Source organism: Macaca mulatta, chromosome 3 (assembly GCF_049350105.2).
Source record: "Macaca mulatta isolate MMU2019108-1 chromosome 3, T2T-MMU8v2.0, whole genome shotgun sequence".
Taxonomy (NCBI): domain Eukaryota; kingdom Metazoa; phylum Chordata; class Mammalia; order Primates; family Cercopithecidae; genus Macaca; species Macaca mulatta.
In genome coordinates, this window is record NC_133408.1 from 184,352,772 (window position 1) to 184,371,696 (window position 18,925).

An 18,925-nucleotide genomic window follows, 5' to 3' on the forward strand; every position below is an offset into this window, starting at 1 on the left:
TTCCCACTACACAAATACGGAAGTGACATAACCAGCTCTTTGTTTCCAGGGCTACCGCTGACCTCTACTTGGAAGTTAAACGGTATTTTGCAATAACAAAATCAACTTTTTTTAAAAAGACCGCAACAGCTTGTGATCCTTAAAATATCACAAGTGACTGCAATTTAGTTTGTTAACAAATAGTTTTTAAAAGGTAAAATAATGGCTCATACAAATATAAAATGAACATGACAGATATTTTATTTAAGTCATTAATTAATGAGAAAGCCTGTTTAAAAAAAAAAACTGCTTCAAGGAGACTCTACAAAGGACAGACACATCTACAGATAATTGGGAATGCTGACATGACTTTGCTAATGAATACGAAACTGGTCAATTCTATAGGGTGAAAATCCACTGCATTTTTAACAGAACAAAAACTCATTTGACTTTTACAAACAGTAATCATTTACATCATCATCAGCCCCTTACCAGTTAGCTTCTAACTAAACAGAGTTTCAAAATAATAAACAACAATGAAAGGCTAGGTTTCCTATAGAATCAGATAACCCCGAAAGGATCTTTTACACTAGGCCTAACAATCCATCACAAGACATTCAGGAATCTTTCTGTTTCTTTTTTTTCACTGTTCACTTTTATTTTAGGTTCAGGGGTACATGGTCAGGTTTGCTGTATAGGTAAACTGTGTTTTATGAAGGTTTGGTGTACAGATTATTTTATCACCTGGGTAATAAACATGGCCCCTGATAGGTATTTTTTCTGATCCTCTCCCTAATCCCACCCTGAAGTGGGCCCCAGTGTCTACTGTTCCACTCCACTCTTTGTATTCACGTATTCTCATTGTTTAGCTCCCACTTATAAGTGAGAATACTTGGTGTGTTATTTGGTTTTCTGTTCCTACATTCGTTTGCTCCATCCATGTTAATGCAAAGGACATGATCTCATTCTTCTTAATGGTTGCATAGTGCTCCATGGTTTATATGTACCACATTTTCTTTTTTCTTTTTTTTTTTTTTTTTTAACTTTTCTTTTAGGTTTAGGGGTACATATGAAGGTTACATAGGTAAACACATGTCATGGGGGTTTGTTTTACATATTATTTCATTACTCCAGTACTAAGCTCAGTACATAATAGCTATCTTTTCTGCTCCTCTCCCACTTCCCACCCTTCCCTCTCAAGTAGACATCAGTGTCTGTTGTTTCCTTCTTTGTGTTCATCAGTTCTCATCATTTAGCTCCCACTTTTAAGTGAGAATATGTGGTATTTGGTTTTCAGTTCCTGTGTTAGTTTGCTAAGGACAATAGTCTCCAGCTCCATCCATGTTCCCACAAAAGACATGATCTTGTTATTTTTTATGGCTGCATAGTATTCCATAGTGTGTATTTATCACATTTTCTTTATCCAGTCTACTGTTGATGGGCATTTAGGTTGATTCCATGTCTTTGCTATTGTGAATAGTGCTGAAATGAACATATGCATGTGTCTTTAGGACAGAAATATTTTTATTATTTTGGGTATATACTCAAAAGTAAGATTACTGGGTCAAATGGTAATTCTGTTTTAAATTCTCTAAGGAATTTCCACGCTGCTTTCCACAATGGCTGAACTAATTTACATTTCCTCAGCAAAGTATAAAGCACTCCCTTTTTTCTGTGACCTTGCCAGCATCTTTTATTTTTTGACTTTTTAATAATAGTCATTCTGACTGGTGTAAGATGGTATCTCACTGTGGTTTTGATTTGCATTTCTCTAACGATTAGTGGTGTTCTGCATTTTTTTCATATGCTTGTTGGCCACATGTATACCTTCTCTCGAAAAGTGTCGGATCATGTCCTTTGTCTACTTTTTAACAAGGTTGTTTGTATTTTGCTGGGAATACAGCTAACCAGGGAGGTGAAAGATCTCTACAATGAGAATTACAAAACATTGCTCTAAGAAATCAGAGATGACACAAACAAATGGAAAAAGATTCCATGCTCATAAATATTGTTAAAATGGCCATACTGTCTTAAGCAATGTAGAGATTCAATGCTATTCCTATTGAACTACCAATGATTCTTCACAGAAATAGAAAACACTATTTTGAAGTTCATATGGAACCAAATAGCCTGAATAGCCAAGGCACTCTTAAGCAAAATAAACGAAGCTGGAGGCATCATCTGACTTCAAGCTATGCTACAGGGGTACAGTAACCAAAATAGCATGGTACTGGTACAAAAGCAGACACATAGACCAAAGGAACAGAATAGAGAGCCCAGAAGTAATACCACACACCAATAATCATCTGATCTTCAGCAAAGCTGAAAAAAACAAGCAATGGGGAAAAGACTCCCTATTCAACACATGGTGCTGGAGTAGCTGGCTAGCCATATGTAGAAGATTGAAACTGGACCCCTTCCTTACACTATATACAAAAATCAACTCAAGATGGAGTATAGACTTAAATGTAAAACCTAAAACTATAAAAATCCTGGGGATAACCTAAGAAATACCATTCTGGACATAGAATCCAGCAAAGATTTCATGATGAAGACACTAAAAGCAATTGCAACAAAACCAAAAATTGACAAATGGGACCTAATGAAACGAAAGAGCTTCTGCAGAGTAAAAGAAACGATCAAGAGAGTAAATAACCTACAGAATGGGAGAAAATATTTGCAAACTATGCATCTGACAAAGGTCTAATATACAGAGTCTATAAATAACTTAATTTTCTATTTGATTTGATCTATCAAATTTCATCAGTTCTAACATGGATACTTTCCTATATCTCTGCAATTATAATTAGTATATTTTTTCTTAGTATACATAAAATACTACGTATCTTACTATCAATGGCATCGTAAATGTGATAAAATGCAATCATTTCACCAACTCGTTAACTCGAGAAAAGGGTTTTGGGGGTGAAAGACCTCAGCTAGCATCTATTTTAGGAAGGACCAGAGGGGAAAAGATTGCCAACTTTATTGTCACCTTTGATCTGTAACGCATCTTTTTTTTTCTGGAAAAATGTTAACATATTTAATTCAATTCAGAGTAAGTTATTGATTATAGATCACTTACAGTATGAAAGACATCGTCCTTGACTCAGACAAGAAATAGTGATGTCACAGTTTCAGAGTGTCTTTTTAAAGCACTGGTCTGGAAAAATCAATAATTAATACAATAACGAAGACATTTAAAAACACAAAACATCTCACCCATTAGTGGCACTAGCTCACAAGAGGTTATAACCTAAGTGGGAATATCTGTAGCTATACTATGACAACTGCCTACAGTCACTTTGTGAGTTACAGTGGAGTGAGAATTAAGAGCATTTCTCACTGAAAATGCATTATTAACAAGTGTAATTTTACAGATGCATGAACTGTTCCCTTGTTAGGCTGGCACTTAAAAATTTTCATAGAAAACTCCTGCAGAAAACCATGGTACCTTTATATGCTTATTACAGCTTTTTTATGTTCACAGAGATGAAAAATCTGTTCAAACTGTTTTCTCATAATTTCTCTCTTTCAAAACTCTTTCCCCTAGGTTAAAAGAGTTGAGTCTCTTTTAGTCAATGCTGAGAAATTATTTCTTTGTCATTTACTTGTGTATTTCTTTGGAAAAAAAAACATAAAAGAACGAACAATGAATACATAATTTCAATCTCAACATGAGTGCTATATAAAGGGGCCTGGACAAATGGAAGGCAACTCCATTTAATATTTTCCTTAGGCAAAAGTGTAGAAAAGTTAAAAGTTCTGTCCCTCAGAATTTCACTTTTCTTGCCATTACTTTCCATTCTGTGCCATTATCTTCTCTTTCATATCACCTTTGCTTTCCCATCTAGTTACCTTCCTCCTATCTTCTCTTTATCCCAAATTCATCTTTTGTCCCAAATTTACATTCTCTATATTCCAAGTTAAATTTTTTTAAACATCAACTTGTTTTATGTCCTTCACTTACTAATTGGAAACAAAGATAAATAGTATTGAAGACTTGATTTCAAACTTTGAGTGCAATAATCCATAATTATGTAAATTTAGGCCAACTAGAGATTTTAAGTACTATTTCCATATCTGAAAAATACAAAAAATCCAACCTGTCACACAGACCTATTGTAATATTTAAAAGACTTTTTTAAAATGTGAAATATCATATGAACATTAATACTACAATTCTGATTATTGTTCTCATCCTTTGTGAAAAGTTGAAAACTTCTGGAAATACCACAAACCCATACATAGAGTATACTGCCACTTGACTGTATAGGTATTACATGGAATATCAACCTAAATACACCCTGCTAAATTCACCAGGATTATCTAGGAAGGAAACCCAACTTTGAGCTATTAACACCCATTAACACAAATACATAAGTCAGATTAAGTAGTTATCTCCTGGCAGGAGATTTTGAAAGACTGGGGTAGTTTTAGTAAATTATTGAAGAGGACCTTTGTTTTGGGAATAGAGTATGGAATGTGGCTGAGTAGGGAGATAAGAGAATGGGGAGGATGAAGCCAGTGTGCTGGGTTCTGAAAAATATCCAAAAAGGGGCAGGATTCTAGGGTTAATGATTAGGATGAGCAGTGGCTCTATTTGGAACTTCAAAAATCAGAGTAAGTCTGAAATTCAGATTTCCCAAAGGTGAAAATATGAGTGTTGGAATCTTTACAATAATGATTTGTATTTATATGTTTCCATGAGTCAAAGTTTGAGTAGAGTCACTTCAAAATATAATTGTGGCCTCTGAAAAACCTTGCCAGAGCCTTTGTTGTTAACTTTTGCCTTTCAGAGGGTTCCCTGTTGCTACACTTGTCCTCAACCTCAGCTAGGAGATGTGGAAGGTTTCCATTCTGGCCATATGGTAGCCCATATATCCTGAAATTCTCCTGATACCAGACTCTTAGACATAATACCTAATTTATTATAAATGTTCTATAACTAACATGCTAAGCTCACAAGAAAATAAATTCTTCAGTGATCTAAAATTGAAGGAAAACAGGGCACCTGCACAGATAATGTTGGCTGCTTTCCTTAACTAAGATGCCTTTCTTTTCAGATACATGTCAATCAAGAATCAAGATGTTGGTCCTTGATAAAGTAAGAGTTAGGACTGAGGTTCTATATAAATTCAGTGCTATAACTTTAATAGAAGGGTAGACTTCTGTCTTAGTCTATATGGGTTACTCTAATAAAATACCATAAACTAGATAGCTTACAGATATCAGAAATTTATTGCTCACAGTTCTAGAGGTTAAGAATTACAAGATCAAGGCACCATGGATTTGGCATCTGGAGAGGGTCCATTGCCTGGTTTACAGATGGTGCCATCTTACTGAGTGGTGAAAGAAGTAAGTGTCTCTCTCAGGTCTCTCTTACAAGGGCATTAATCCCATTCATGAGGGTTCATGATCTAGTCACCTCCCAATGTCTCCACCTCCTGATAACATCACATTGATGATTAAGTTTCAACATACGAATTGGGGGGAGGGGGACATAAACCTTCAGACCATAGCGACTAGGAAATAACTGGTCCGCCAGAAAAGGTTCAGAACAAGGAAACACCTCTCTATCAGCCTGGGCTTTCACAGTGGTAAAAACTAAAAAAGACACCTCAATTCTTTGTCGTTTTAATTAACACTGAAAGCGTCTTCAGGAAAACCTTATACCGAGATAGCTAAGTGTTCCAGGATTGGTTATACCTCAGGGCACTGGCAGAAGCAACTTAAAATCTTATGTCAAAGAACATGCTTAACCTCAGCTTCTACATATTTCTACAGGAAAAAAAAAAAAAAGACAACCAAATATATAAAACACAGGATAAAGTGTCTATCATGAGTGAGAAAAAAGGAAATATTTAAAAACAGCAGTATTATCAAAAAGTCAAAAAATTAACAGATGCTGGTGAGGCTGAAGAGAAAAGGAATACATACACTGCTGGTGGGAATGGAAATTAGTTCAGCCATGGTGGAAACAAGTTTAGTGATTTTTCGGAAAACTCAAAGCAGAATTACCATTTGACCCAGCAATCCCATTATTGCATATATACCCAAAGAAATATCAATCATTCTACCATAAAGAACATGTACATGTGTGTTCATCACAGCGCTAGCCACAATAGCAAAGACACTGAATCAACCTAAATCCTCATCAACAGTAGAATGGAGAAGTAACATGTGGTACATATACACCATGGAATATCACGCAGCCATAAAAAGAACAAGATCATGCCCTTTGCAGCAACACAGATGGAGCTGGAGGCCATTATCTTAAGTGAACTAACACAAAAACAGAAAACCAAATACCACATGTTCTCACTTATAAGACGAAGCGAAATGTTGAGTACATATAGACACAAAGAAGGGAACAACAGACACCAATGTCTAGTTGAGGGTGGAGGGTAAGGATTGAAAAATTACCTATTGGGTACTATGCTTATTACCTGGGTGGTAAAATAATCTGTATGTAAAACCCCCATGACATGCAATATACCTGTATAGCAAACCTGCACATGTATCTCTGAACCTAAAAGTTAAAAATAATTGGAAAAAGAAAATTTGAGACTCCCTCTCAAAAAATAAGAAAAGGAAAAATAGCAGAATTAGGTCAAAAAAGAGATGAAGAAACTAGAATGCTCAAATACCATATTGTATTCTACCAAATATAAGATATCATTTATTATAATAGGCCCCAATTTTTAAATATCTAAAAAAACTCCTATCAAATTATAACATTTTTAACAATCTAATAGATTAAATAATTCATCTCAATTTCCAATATTTTAAACATCTGCTTATGTATTTAAAAATTAAATATATAATTAAAATACTGGCACCAAACAAGATGTGATCTTAAATTTTTTGAGATAAAAAAGAGTGAAAAATAAAATCTATGAAATTCACAATCATTAAATGGCAGATTAGAAACAGCCAAAGACAGAAAAAGTGAAAAGAAAGATGAAAAAAAAAAAGAAAAAAGAAAAAAAAATAACCTAGAATGCACAAAGAATAAACAAGGAAGAGGGATGATGAGGGCTAAAACGTTTACTAAACGTTCTATATTTACTAAAACGTTCAAGGAGAAAAGAATAGAAAAAAAATGGAGGGGAAGCAATCAAAGAAGATAAACGGCTAAGAATTTTCAGAATTGATGAACTCTACCAATTATCAGATTGAATAAAAAGCAACTAGAACAAAAGAAAGGTTACATGTAAACATATTGTTGTAAAACTTTAGAATATCAAAGCAAAACATAAGGTCTAGAAACATTTGACAGATTATAAACAAATCAGAATTAATTTCATTGATTGTAGATTTTTCAACAGAAACAACAGCAATCCATATGAATATGACTGAAAGAAAACTAAAATAAATTTTTTATGATATACATAGATAATATGTTCAAGATGATGAATGAAGCAAAGGCATTTTTTGACAGAAGAGCAGACCCCTAGTCATTCTCTTCTTCCTTACTGATGGAACCTCAGTTTTATTTGGAGTGACAATGTAGTTGGATAAAAAAATTGCACATGTAGCCTCCTTGGAAGCTAGGGTGACTATTTTTTTACCATTCTGGCCACCGAGGCAAAAGGACACAGGAAGGGTTTCTGAGAATGCCAGGAATCTCTGATGTCTCTGATTCCTGTTACAGACCCTTCCTGCTCCCTTCCCTTTCCTCTCTTCTGATGCCTACTAGGCAGAGTACAGCTGGAGTTGCAACAGATATCTCAGATTTTGAGGCAAAGGCTGAGGAAAGAATAGAACCCTTGCCCTATAGGTACTTACCTCTGCACTTTGTTCCATGAGGAAACCAACAAAAAGGCTTTTTTTTTTTTTTTTAAGCCACCATTTCAGTCCATTATAATAACTTAATTCTATTTGTTACAGACTGCAGAAGAAAACTTAATTTTTTAATAGAAATACGATTGTGTATAGAAAACCAAGTGACTCTATAGTCGCATTTTCAGATATAATAAATGTTCATCAGTACATTAATATTAAAAGAGACAAAAATGAATTATGCATCTATATAGCACCAACAAACAGAAAATGTAATTTATTAAAAGTATAATTTGTACTAGGGACACAAAATATAGGGTTTATAGAAATCAACCTTATAAAAATGCATAGGATGTTTATAGAGAAAATTATCAAATTATTGAAAGGAATTTAAAAGTTCTAAGTAAATAGAGAGCTAAACTAAATTTGTGGATGGGAAGACTCAATTTCATGTAGAAATTTTCTTCCCCAATTTTTCGATTCTTCCCAAATCATTAAATGTAATTGCAGTAAAAATTATAATAGAATTGTGTCAGAGAGGCACGTGTCAAGTTACTTCTAAAATTTATAAAGAAAAGCAGGCCGGGTGTGGTGACTCACGCCTGTAATCCCAGCACTTGGGGAGGAAAAGGTGGGTGAATCACAAGGTCGGTAGTTCCAGACAAGCCTGGCCAACCTGCTGAAATCCTGTCTCTACTAAGAATGAAACAAACAAATAAACAAACAAAAATTAGCTGGGTGTAGTGGCAGGTGTCTGTAATCCCAGTTACTCAGGAGGCCGAGGCAGGATAACCGCTTGAACCCAGGAGGCGGAGGTTGCAGTGAGCCGAAATTGTGCCATTGCACTCCAGCCCAGGTGACCGTGTGAGACTCCGTGTCAAAAACAAACAAACAAAAACAAACAAAAAAGAGCAAAAAGCCAGGAATAGAGTGACAATTTTGAAGAACAAGGTCTGAGGACTCAACTTAGCACATTTCAATATTTATTATAAAGCTATGGTAATGAAGGCAGTGTGGCTCCAGCACAGGAAGAAGTATGTAAGCCAAAGGAACAAAACAGATCCAAGAAACATACCCATACATATGAACACCTGTGCTACATACACTGCAAATCACTGGAGAAAGGATTAATAAATGATGTGAGGGCAATTCATTATCTTTAAAAAACTAGATCCTTATCTCATATCATATACAAAAATCAATTTCAGGTGAAAGAAAAGACCTAAACACGAAACTTAAAACTGAGTATCTTTATGACCATGGGGAATAGAAAGGTGACTTACACGAAAATGACAAATCTGGTAAATTTTGACTACATTTAACTCGATAAACTCTGTTCGTATAAAAACACCATGAACAAACTGAAAAGTCAAAGTACAGCCAGGAAAAAGTCTTTAGAACATCTACGAATTAACATCCCAATGGAAAAATAGGCAAAAGAAAGTAGCCATTCACAGAAGAAGAAACCAGCATGAATCATAACTACAGAAAGATGCTTAGCCTTATCAGCAGACACCACAAAAACATATCATTGACACTCATCAGGCTGGCAAAAATGATTACGTTTGATAATAGCAAGAATTGTTGAGGATAAGGAGCAGGGGAGTTTCTATGTATTCCTGGGCTGAGTGCACACTGGTACAGCCACTGTGCAGAGCAGTATGTATATCTCATAAAGGTGAAGATGTGATTATCTATGACACAGCTATTTCACTCCCAACTGTATATATCCCAGAGAAACTCTTATGCAAGACACAAGTCAAAGAATATTCATAGCATATTGCTATGAAATAAAAGACTGTAAATATAGGCAGCTTCAGTAATAATATTTGAAAAGGTTCACTCCTTGGTGATTGGTACCTAGGTATCATTCATACAATTTTTTAAAATGCTAGAATGGCACGTGAAATATTGCAACCTGGTAACAGATAAATCCAACTATTTTTAGAACTTCTGGCATCACGTACTTAGAGTGGGTGGAGACAGGTAGAGATCAAGCCGTGGGGCCACACCTGAGGACCTTGACAAGTTTCTTCACAAAAACTTGCTTACTCCCATTAACTCAAGAAGTGAGCTGCTCCCGACTAAACATCTGCATACTCCTTCTCTTTCTGCAAGCCCGCCTTCACCCTGTCCCTTTGCAGCCATGACTGATAAAATAACCCTGACCTCAGGGCTCTGCTGTCACAGACAACAGCGCTGAGGAAGGCAGGGACCCTCTCTGTGAATGAAATGTACCCGCTTTTCTTCAAGTCAACATGATGTCACATTTATTTTTATTAACTTTTAATGAGGCAATATTACCTATCAGAAGACCCCATGAATTAGTGCTTTTACAACAGGTAATTGATGAAACACTTTGTGTTTCAACTGTATTGCTTTGCATATTCCATGAAGTTTTTTTTTGTTTTTATGAAGTTGTAGAATAAATAATTACTTCAAAAGTCAAAGTGTTGTGTAACTATATAAATAAGTAATGGCGTATTACATGCAGGTTGGATCAAAAGTTATCTCAGGAAGGCTAAGAGCCCTGCCCTCATCATGCTAAAGGCCCCCTTACCAGAGAAAGTCTTACACAGAACGAGGATGTGTGTGGTATGATTTGACTGCAGGTACCCACCCAAATCTCATGGTGAACTGTAATTCCCAATGTTGGTGGAGGAACCTGGTGGGAGGTGACTGAATCATGGGAGCGGGCTTCCCCCTTGCTGTTCTCGTGGTAGTGAATGACTTCTCATGAGATTTGATGGTTTAAAAGTCTGTGGCACGTCCCTCATCGCTCTCATTCTCTCTTGCTGCCATGTGAAGAAGGGGCCTGCTTCCCTTTCACCTTCCGCCATGATTGTAAGTTTCCTGAGGCCTCCTGGTCATGCTTCCTGGTAGGCCTGCATAACTGTGAGTCAGTTAAAACTCTTTTCTTTATAAATTACCCAGTCTCAGGTAGTTCTTAACAGCAATGTGAGAATGGACTAACACAATGTGCATATTGCTGTGGGAAGTACAGGATCAAAGAACATTCTAAAGATCCCAGAAGAATCTTGTCTAATGTATGACTCTTTTTTATTACTATAAGATAAAGGAAGCTGGGGCACCTGCTCCTAGTGCCAACGTTCCTGTTTGCTCAGTGCTCCTTTGTCATGGTGCCAGCCCTGAAAAGTGTGATTGCTCCTAGATCCAGCAGGAAGTTCACCACTGTCTAGATTGGGTGCCCTTGGAAATAATGAGAACTATAAAAAATAAAACAGTTGTTTGGGACCAGAACGTTTTCAAAAAAGCTTCCAATGGGAGCTCATGTCAATTTCAGCTAAACAGCTTCAAAGCCTGTCACATATTTCTGTGCACTGGAGGAGATGTGTTCTCGCAGTCCTTTCAAATTCTGATGAGCTCTCTAGGCATTTGTTTCAAAATATCTCTAGTTTTTCCTAATTGTTTCAGCAGTGGCTCATAGAAAGGTCTTTTTACAAGTCTTTGTGTTTCAAAATATTTATTTCTTGGAAAAAGATTTATTTTCTTGTGGGAATCTAAGTGCTTTACTTGTTAGAAAAGAATGACATAGTTCCATATTTTACGTGTACAACTTTGCCATATTGGTCAATCAGGAGATGATCCCTTTGACATTCAGTCAGAGCTCTTTGATTAAATTATTGCTATTCTTAGAAAGACTAGAGTTGATTCATTTCACAATGACTGATGGTTCCTTTCGGAATCAGTATTTATCTCATGAACAGGACCCCCTTACTTTTTAATATTTTTAACTTGGTTTTAGTACTACTAGGACCTAATACAGTTCACAATTACTGGAAAACATTTTAAAATTTAATAAGAGCAGCAAATCTTATGTCAGAGATTTGACTACGAAAAGAACTTGCTGCTTCTCTAGGAAAGTAAAGTAGGATTTTCAAATACACAAAATCGTGAAGAAGGTGGGGCAAAGAGTTCTTTGATATGACACCAAAAGTACGATCCACAAAAGAAAAAACATAGACTTCATTAACATTTGTTAATTTAGTTAATTAAATTTCAGAAAGTGAAAATATATGCTAAGGGCTAACAAACATTTTTGCAAGTCACACACCTGGGTAAAGGACTTGTATCTACAGTACATAAAGGACTCTTACAACTCAATGTAAAAATAGCCAATTAAAATATGGGTAAAAGAGCTGAATAGACATGTCTCCAATGAAGATATACGAATGTTCCATAAGCACAAGAAAAGATGCTTGACATAAGTAGTCATCAGAGAAATGAAAATCAAAACCCCAGTGAGATGCCACCTTCACATGCTCTAGGATGGCTATAAACCAGCAAACAGATAATACCAAGTGTTGACCATGTGGAGAAACTGGAACACTCTTACACTGCACATAGGAAAATGGTTCGGGCACACTGGAAGGTAATCTGGCAGTTCCTCAATAGGTTAAACATAGAGTTATCAGAAGACCCAGCAATTCCTCCTAGGTATAGACCACAGAGACATTAAAAAAAAAAAAGAAACAGAGAAAAAAAGAAAAAAACATCATTCCTTTATGGAAAGGTTCTACTTACTGAGGTTCCACTTGAGGCCTGTGGTTGTAACCTGCGTACAAGGCTGTCCAACAGGAATAAGGCCGCACCAATTACCCTCCATTCCAGTGTCTACATGCAATCTGTGCTTTCCCTGAAGGAGAGAAGAAATGATCATTAAGAAGGGGAAAAGAGAAGGGATGTTAACGTGCACTGAAGACCTGGGCAGGATGTGTCTACAACCCTCTTGAGCCCTCCTGAGTAGCTGGGACTACAGGCGGGCACCACCACACCCAGCTAGTTTTTATATTTTTAGTAGAGATGGGGTTTCACCACATTGGCCAGGCTGGTCTTGAACTCCTGACCTCAAGTGATCCACCCGCCCTGGCCTCCCAAAGTGCTGGGATTGCAGGCGTGAGTCACGAGTCTTGGCCTTGCTTTTTATTTTTTTTTTTTAAGTTTTTATTGTCTTTTAGGCAAGAGCTGCCTTTATTTCTTTGTATAGAATTCCCCCCCCCCCCCAAGCTGATTTATATTGAATAGCTTGCCACACAAATTTGGGATTTGTTTCTTTCTACCATTCACCATTATATAAATAATTCTCTCTGAAGATAGATATACTAAACATAATACAAATGACCATCCCTAGATGCCAAACCTAGCACACTTTCAAAACAAATGCTCAAAGAGGTAACAAAACCTTCTTTCTATTTTATTTTATTTATTTATTTTTTTTGAGACGGAGTCTTGCTCTGTCGCCCAGGCTGAAGTGCAGTGGCCGGATCTCAGCTCACTGCAAGCTCCACCTCCCGGGTTTATGCCATCCTCCTGCCTCAGCCTCCCGAGTAGCTGGGACTACAGGCGCCCACCACCGCGCCCGCTAATTTTTTGTATTTTTTCGTAGAGACAGGGTTTCACCGTGTTAGCCAGGGTGGTCTCGATCTCCTGACCTCGTGATCCGCCCGTCTCGGCCTCCCAAAGTGCTGGGATTACAGGCTTGAGCCACCGCGCCCAGCAAAACTTTCTTTCTAATAGAAGGAGTTGATGAGGCCAGGCGCGGTGGCTCACACCTGTAATCCCAGCACTTTGGAAGGTCGAGGTGGGCAGATCACCTGAGGTCAGGAGTTCAAGACCAGCCTGGCCAACATGGTGAAACCCTGTCTCTATAAAATTACAAAACTTAGCTGCGTGTGATGGTGGGTGCCTGTAATCCAAGCTACTCGGGAGACTGTGGTGGAAGAACTGCTTGAACCCGGGAGGCAGAGGTTGCAGTGAGCCGAGATCGGGCCATTGCACTCCAGCCTGGGCGACAGAGCAATACTCTGTCTCAAAGAAAAAAAAAAAAAAAAGGAGTTGATGAGACAGACGTTTTAGAAATTCGGATTTCCTTAGTATTACACTGGCTTCAGCAGAGAAGAAACAGGAATTGGTGATGACTTATCATACAGGTGGATCGCCACCCAGTTTCCTGTTGAAGGGCAGTACTCTTAGGGTTCCCATCAGAAAACACAGCAATTTCAGAAGGTAGCCTGTAGCATTCTGGACATTGGGTGGCAAAGAGTGGAGGGCTCAAGATAGCACCAGCGGAACAAGGAAAGGAAGGTACACCTTGTCCAGATCTCTGTACTTCTGCGTCTGATAACAGTGTTTCTGACAATGAGACCTGTTGTTAGAATGCGGCTTCTCCATCACTTATCAAAGAGAATTCCTGTGTTCTTGGGCTGTCTTCTTTTCAGTGTGTTACAGTTAGTTCTTGTCTCTTAATTGACGACTTTCTTTCCTCGGTTTGTGGCCTGCTTAATGGTTTGGCGGTGCCTAGCTGAATATGTTAGCATGTTTGGTGCTCCTAGGTGACTTCCGTTAAGAATGGTGAAGCAAAGAAGGAAGTGTTTTTCAACTTGTGATATTAGCTCCCTAAGAGAATATTCTTCAACTTGTATCATATGATGCAAAGGAAACAGCACATATACATGTTAAGTTTTATTCTCCCAGGGAGAGGAGGGCTGTTATAAAATCCAATGATTTAAATGACACAGTAGTAAGCATGCTATATATTCATTGCCTTCCTCATTATTTTAAGAATCAACAGACCTTAAAATTTTCATTCTGGGAATAAACTCATCTGTGGACTTGAGAAGTCACAGATAGGCCTTAGCCCACAATCAATTAACCATGTTTTCTCTTGTTCCAGAAAGGTGCTTAGCCATATGTGAATGGTCTTTGTGTTTATAAAATGCGAATACAGTTTTTATGGTTAAATGAGAGCAGTGTTTTGCTTTCTTCCTGTATCTTCAAGTCTATGTGACATCTTTTGAAAATGAACAACTGTATAAAGGCATTTTTGTTCATTCCCCAGATTTCTTAATTCATAATACGTGCTAGCCTATATGTGATTTGACACAGGCAGGCATACAGGCTGACATTAAAGAACTTCCCTAAGGATTTATGCCATTACTGGAGACTAGAGGCATATGAACTCATCATTTACTTCCATCTTCTCCCATGAATCATTTCACAGGTTCCTGCTCTGGCCTCTTTTCTGAACTAAGATAACTCTTTGAAGTCAAAGGCAGTCCTATATAGTAAAGAAAGAACAAAAATCAATCACAGTCAGGTTGCTTTTCCAATTGTGGTTATTTCAACACATCTGACAACCTTAATAAGTATGAAATTGTAATTTAGGGAAAGGTAACAAAGATGTTGCTTGGTATGTGTGCTGGAAAGCAAACTTATGATCATGTTAAAGACAGACAGCATAATAAATAGTATTACTTTCCCTAGACTGTCATGTCAAGGTAGAACAAAATACACACAAATAGATAGCTATGAAGGGGTGAGAAATCGCTGTCCCTTTGTTTTGTACTATACCCCTACTTTCCAAAGGACAAAACATAACTGAGAGAAAAGATTAAAGCTGACTCTAGATTTTGCCTCTGAAAAATATCAAACATTGACTGGGCGTGGTAGCTCATGTCTGTAATTCCAGCAATTTAGGAGGCTGAGGTGGGAGGATCACTTGAGCCTAGGAGTTGGAGACAAGCTCGGACAGCATAGTGAAACCATGTCTCTACAAAAAAAAAAAAAAAAAAAAAGAAGAAAAATACCAGAGAGATATCTGAATTCTGTTTACATTCCCACATCCTTAAATCCAATAACTATGCCAAGTTTTATGCTATTTCAGTGTGGATATCACACACTATACAGCAAATTAACAAGATCATTCACAAAGCACTGAACATAGAAAGAACATAAACGCATCAGATTTAGAGTAAAAAAAATTCAAGGAGAAGGTGCCAATGCTAGTTTATAAAGTGGCCATGCATTCATCAAGTTGTTGTTAATGCTGAACCTACACTCGGAGGCTAATGGCAGCCACAATTAGTGACACACAGTTAGACCCTGTATGAATGAAATATTGCTGTAGACGGATTAAACACAAGGCCAGTCTCTTTTAGCTCATCTTTTGTTAGCTGGTCTAGGTACTTTAAAAATTTATCAACAAACACTGCAGGACATTAAATAGCCTGCAGGAAAGAAGAGTAAAAGAAGCAGACAGAAGTATCTAGATTATATTTAGCAGGAAAAAAAAGGTTACTTCTCCTATACAATAGACTTTTGTGCTGGTATATTTTCATACTGTGACTGCTCACATAGCTGAAAGTAAACACAAGATAAAGGGTCTCTCCAGTGAACTTCTAGTTATAAAACTTCAGAGTCTTATATGTTTTCTTTGATTCTGCTCCACAAATGTAGAATTCAAAATAAAAGTGCATTGGGTTTATTTGAAATAGCCTGTATCAAATTAATGTTGCATGTATATATATATTAAATTGAGGGGTTTTCCCTTTGAAAAAGCATTAATATCTTATATACGGATAGCTTTTAGAATTTCAGATCATGTTAGAACATGTTCTAAAGTGCTTTCCATAGAATATTACTCCCAGGGTCAAATACAGATTGGAAAAATCGCTTTGTCAATTCCCCTCTTGGAAACCACGATGTATGCCAGCATGTTAGATGTTCTAGGTAGTTTTGCAGCAAAAACAAGTAAACAGAAACCCTGTTTACCTGAATAAGTGTTTCCCAAATTTACTTTACCACAGAACCTCCCTTTGCTGCTCAAATATCATCTCGTAATTTCCCACGGAAACCTCATTTCATGAAATCGACTTAGGAAAATGTTGATTTGGAATAATATTTTTCACACAGCACCCAAAACTAGCATATTTTGGTTTAATATTTCCATAGTCAGAACATTTCAAGAATGTGTTTTGAATTTAATAACTTCCATTTGATTTTTGTTTTAGAAGTTAGTCAGTAACCTCCGGCTGAAATCACATACACGTTCTGACATGAGCTAGTTGTACTATTAAAGGGTTAATGACAATACTCAGCAGTTACCAAAAAAATAAAAAACCTTATTAATGCTAGTTGGGTTAGTTTGTTTATTCAAAAGTCAAAAATATGTATGAAATGCCTACTATTGTTAGAGATGGTAAATTAATGATAGGCTAACTTACTTATCGATTGCCTCACATTGGATATTTCAAAATAAAACATGACACTGATGTCTCTACTTTGTTATGACCTCTGCATGTATACCTTTTTTTTTTTTTTTTTTTTTTTTTACAATGGATCATATCTTATCTTCATGCCTTCCTTTTATTCCAGTCAGAGGAAAACCCACTCTTGGCCTCTTCAAAAGATACAGACATTTTAAATGATGACTTCTAGAGACAGTATTTATCCCAGAAGTAAGCGTTACTGACAGCAGAAACAGGACAGGTTGCATTGAAAGACATATTTTGAATTATAGTGATCTCAGAGTTTTCAAATTACTTTAGATAAATGCTTTTCTTAACGTAGCATACGATCAGGATGCCCATGCTCTCCTGTCTGCTCCTATACCCTTTCTCCATCCTTAATCCAGAGAAACATCAAAGCAAAATGCAAGCTTTACTTTTTTAATGAAAACTTCCTATGTGTTCCAAATAACAAAGATGACTTCCTCCTGAATGCTACCATTTTAATTATTTACGCCACAAAATGCAGCACTTCGGTACTGCATTGCATCCCTCAAAGAGGTTCATATTGTATCCCTAAAAAGAACAAACTTTCTTTGAAGAACAAGAATCTAATTTTTTTTTCTGTTGGACTTACAACACAGTGGAAGGAACACATGTATCAAAGAAATACCTGATTGTTTCATTGTTTAAAGAAAATGCATTGATGAAAAGGTGTCAATATGCTTCAAAAAATCTCTCAGTATCTGAGTAGATGAGGGAAGGTCCAGGTGAACTGAAAGGACTCAAGAGACACACCCAGTATTCTTTGTTAAGATCAAGCTTGCCCAATCCACGGCTCACGGGCTGCATGCATGAACGTCGCCCAACACAAATTCGTAAACTTTCTTTAAACATTGTGAGATATTTTTGCTATTTTCTTAAAGCTCATCAGCCATGTTAGTGTTAGTGTATTTTATGTGTGGCCCAAGACAATTGTTCTTCTTCCAATGTGGCCCAGGGAAGCCAAAAACTTGGACACCCCCGATCTAGATAATGTTTGCTTAATCGGATACTACAAGTAAACTCTACACACCCAATAATCATGAATACCCTGTCACTAGTGCTCGAAATACATTTAAAATGTAATTTTATGTGTTTAGGTAAAATGAGGACTACAATACTGCCTCCCCGAGTTATTTTCAGGACTAAATAACACGTCGAAGGTGCTGAGAACAGCATTTCAAGCATTCATATTATACATGTTGATTTACTTTTCTCCCTTTATCAGGTCCTCCAGGTTTAATTTGAACCCACACTTTCTTTCCTTTCTTTTTATTTTTTTAAAAACCTGGCCACTTTGCTCCAGTAATTTTTAAAGAAAAAGAGTGATTAGCCTGCATAAGACTAAGATAAAATATTAGCAGAAAGAAGGGAAATGAAAAACATTTTAACGTTATACCTCCATGACACATTAAGATTTTTTGTTTGTTTGTTTGTTTGAGTCAATGTCTCAATCTGTCACCCCCACACTGGAGGGCAGTGATGCAATCTCGGCTCACTGTAACCTCCACCCCCTGGGTTCAAGCAATTCTCTTGCCCCAGCCTCCCGAGTAGCTGGGATTACAGGCGCCCAGCACCACGCCTGGCTAATAATTTTTATAAATATATAATAACTAATAATTTTTTTATTATTAGTAGAGACGGCGTTTCACCATGTTGGCCAGGCTGGTCTCAAACTCCTGACCTCGTGATCTGCCCACCTCGGCCTCCCAAAGTGCTGGGATTACAGGCATGAACCACGGCGCCTGGCCGACATTAAGATATCTTAAGGAGAGTAATGTCTCCAATTTGTCATACAGAAGCTCTCGTTTTTAGTAAATGAATTTTTAAATAAGAGCGTACCTCTTTTACTTTGTTCATCATTTTTTAAAAAAGTTATAAGAACTCCTTCTGAAGCCTAACATTTGGTCACTATACCCAACATGAAATTCTTCAAGTTATTTTTTGGAATTCTCACATGAATTTAGTCAAATACTGCGGCAACTCAGTGTTATCTTTTTTAAGTGCTAGTAATAATTTCAATAATATTTCATTCAGATTCTAAATATCCTAACATATTTCCCACCTTTTCTCATAATTGTTAAAGAATTGAT

General features: G+C 36.9%; 1 protein-coding gene across 6 annotated transcripts in view; it reads right to left on the bottom strand.

The window, feature by feature from the left end:
- TPK1 (thiamin pyrophosphokinase 1) overlaps positions 1 to 18,925 on the bottom strand; it is a 390,760-nt gene that overhangs the window by 83,925 nt on the left and 287,910 nt on the right. For all 6 annotated transcript variants that reach the window (XM_077997626.1, XM_015135162.3, XM_077997625.1 and 3 more), the window contains one exon: positions 12,310 to 12,421. In XM_077997626.1, coding sequence (XP_077853752.1) covers positions 12,310 to 12,421 — 112 coding nt within the window. The remainder of the gene's footprint in view (positions 1 to 12,309; positions 12,422 to 18,925) is intronic.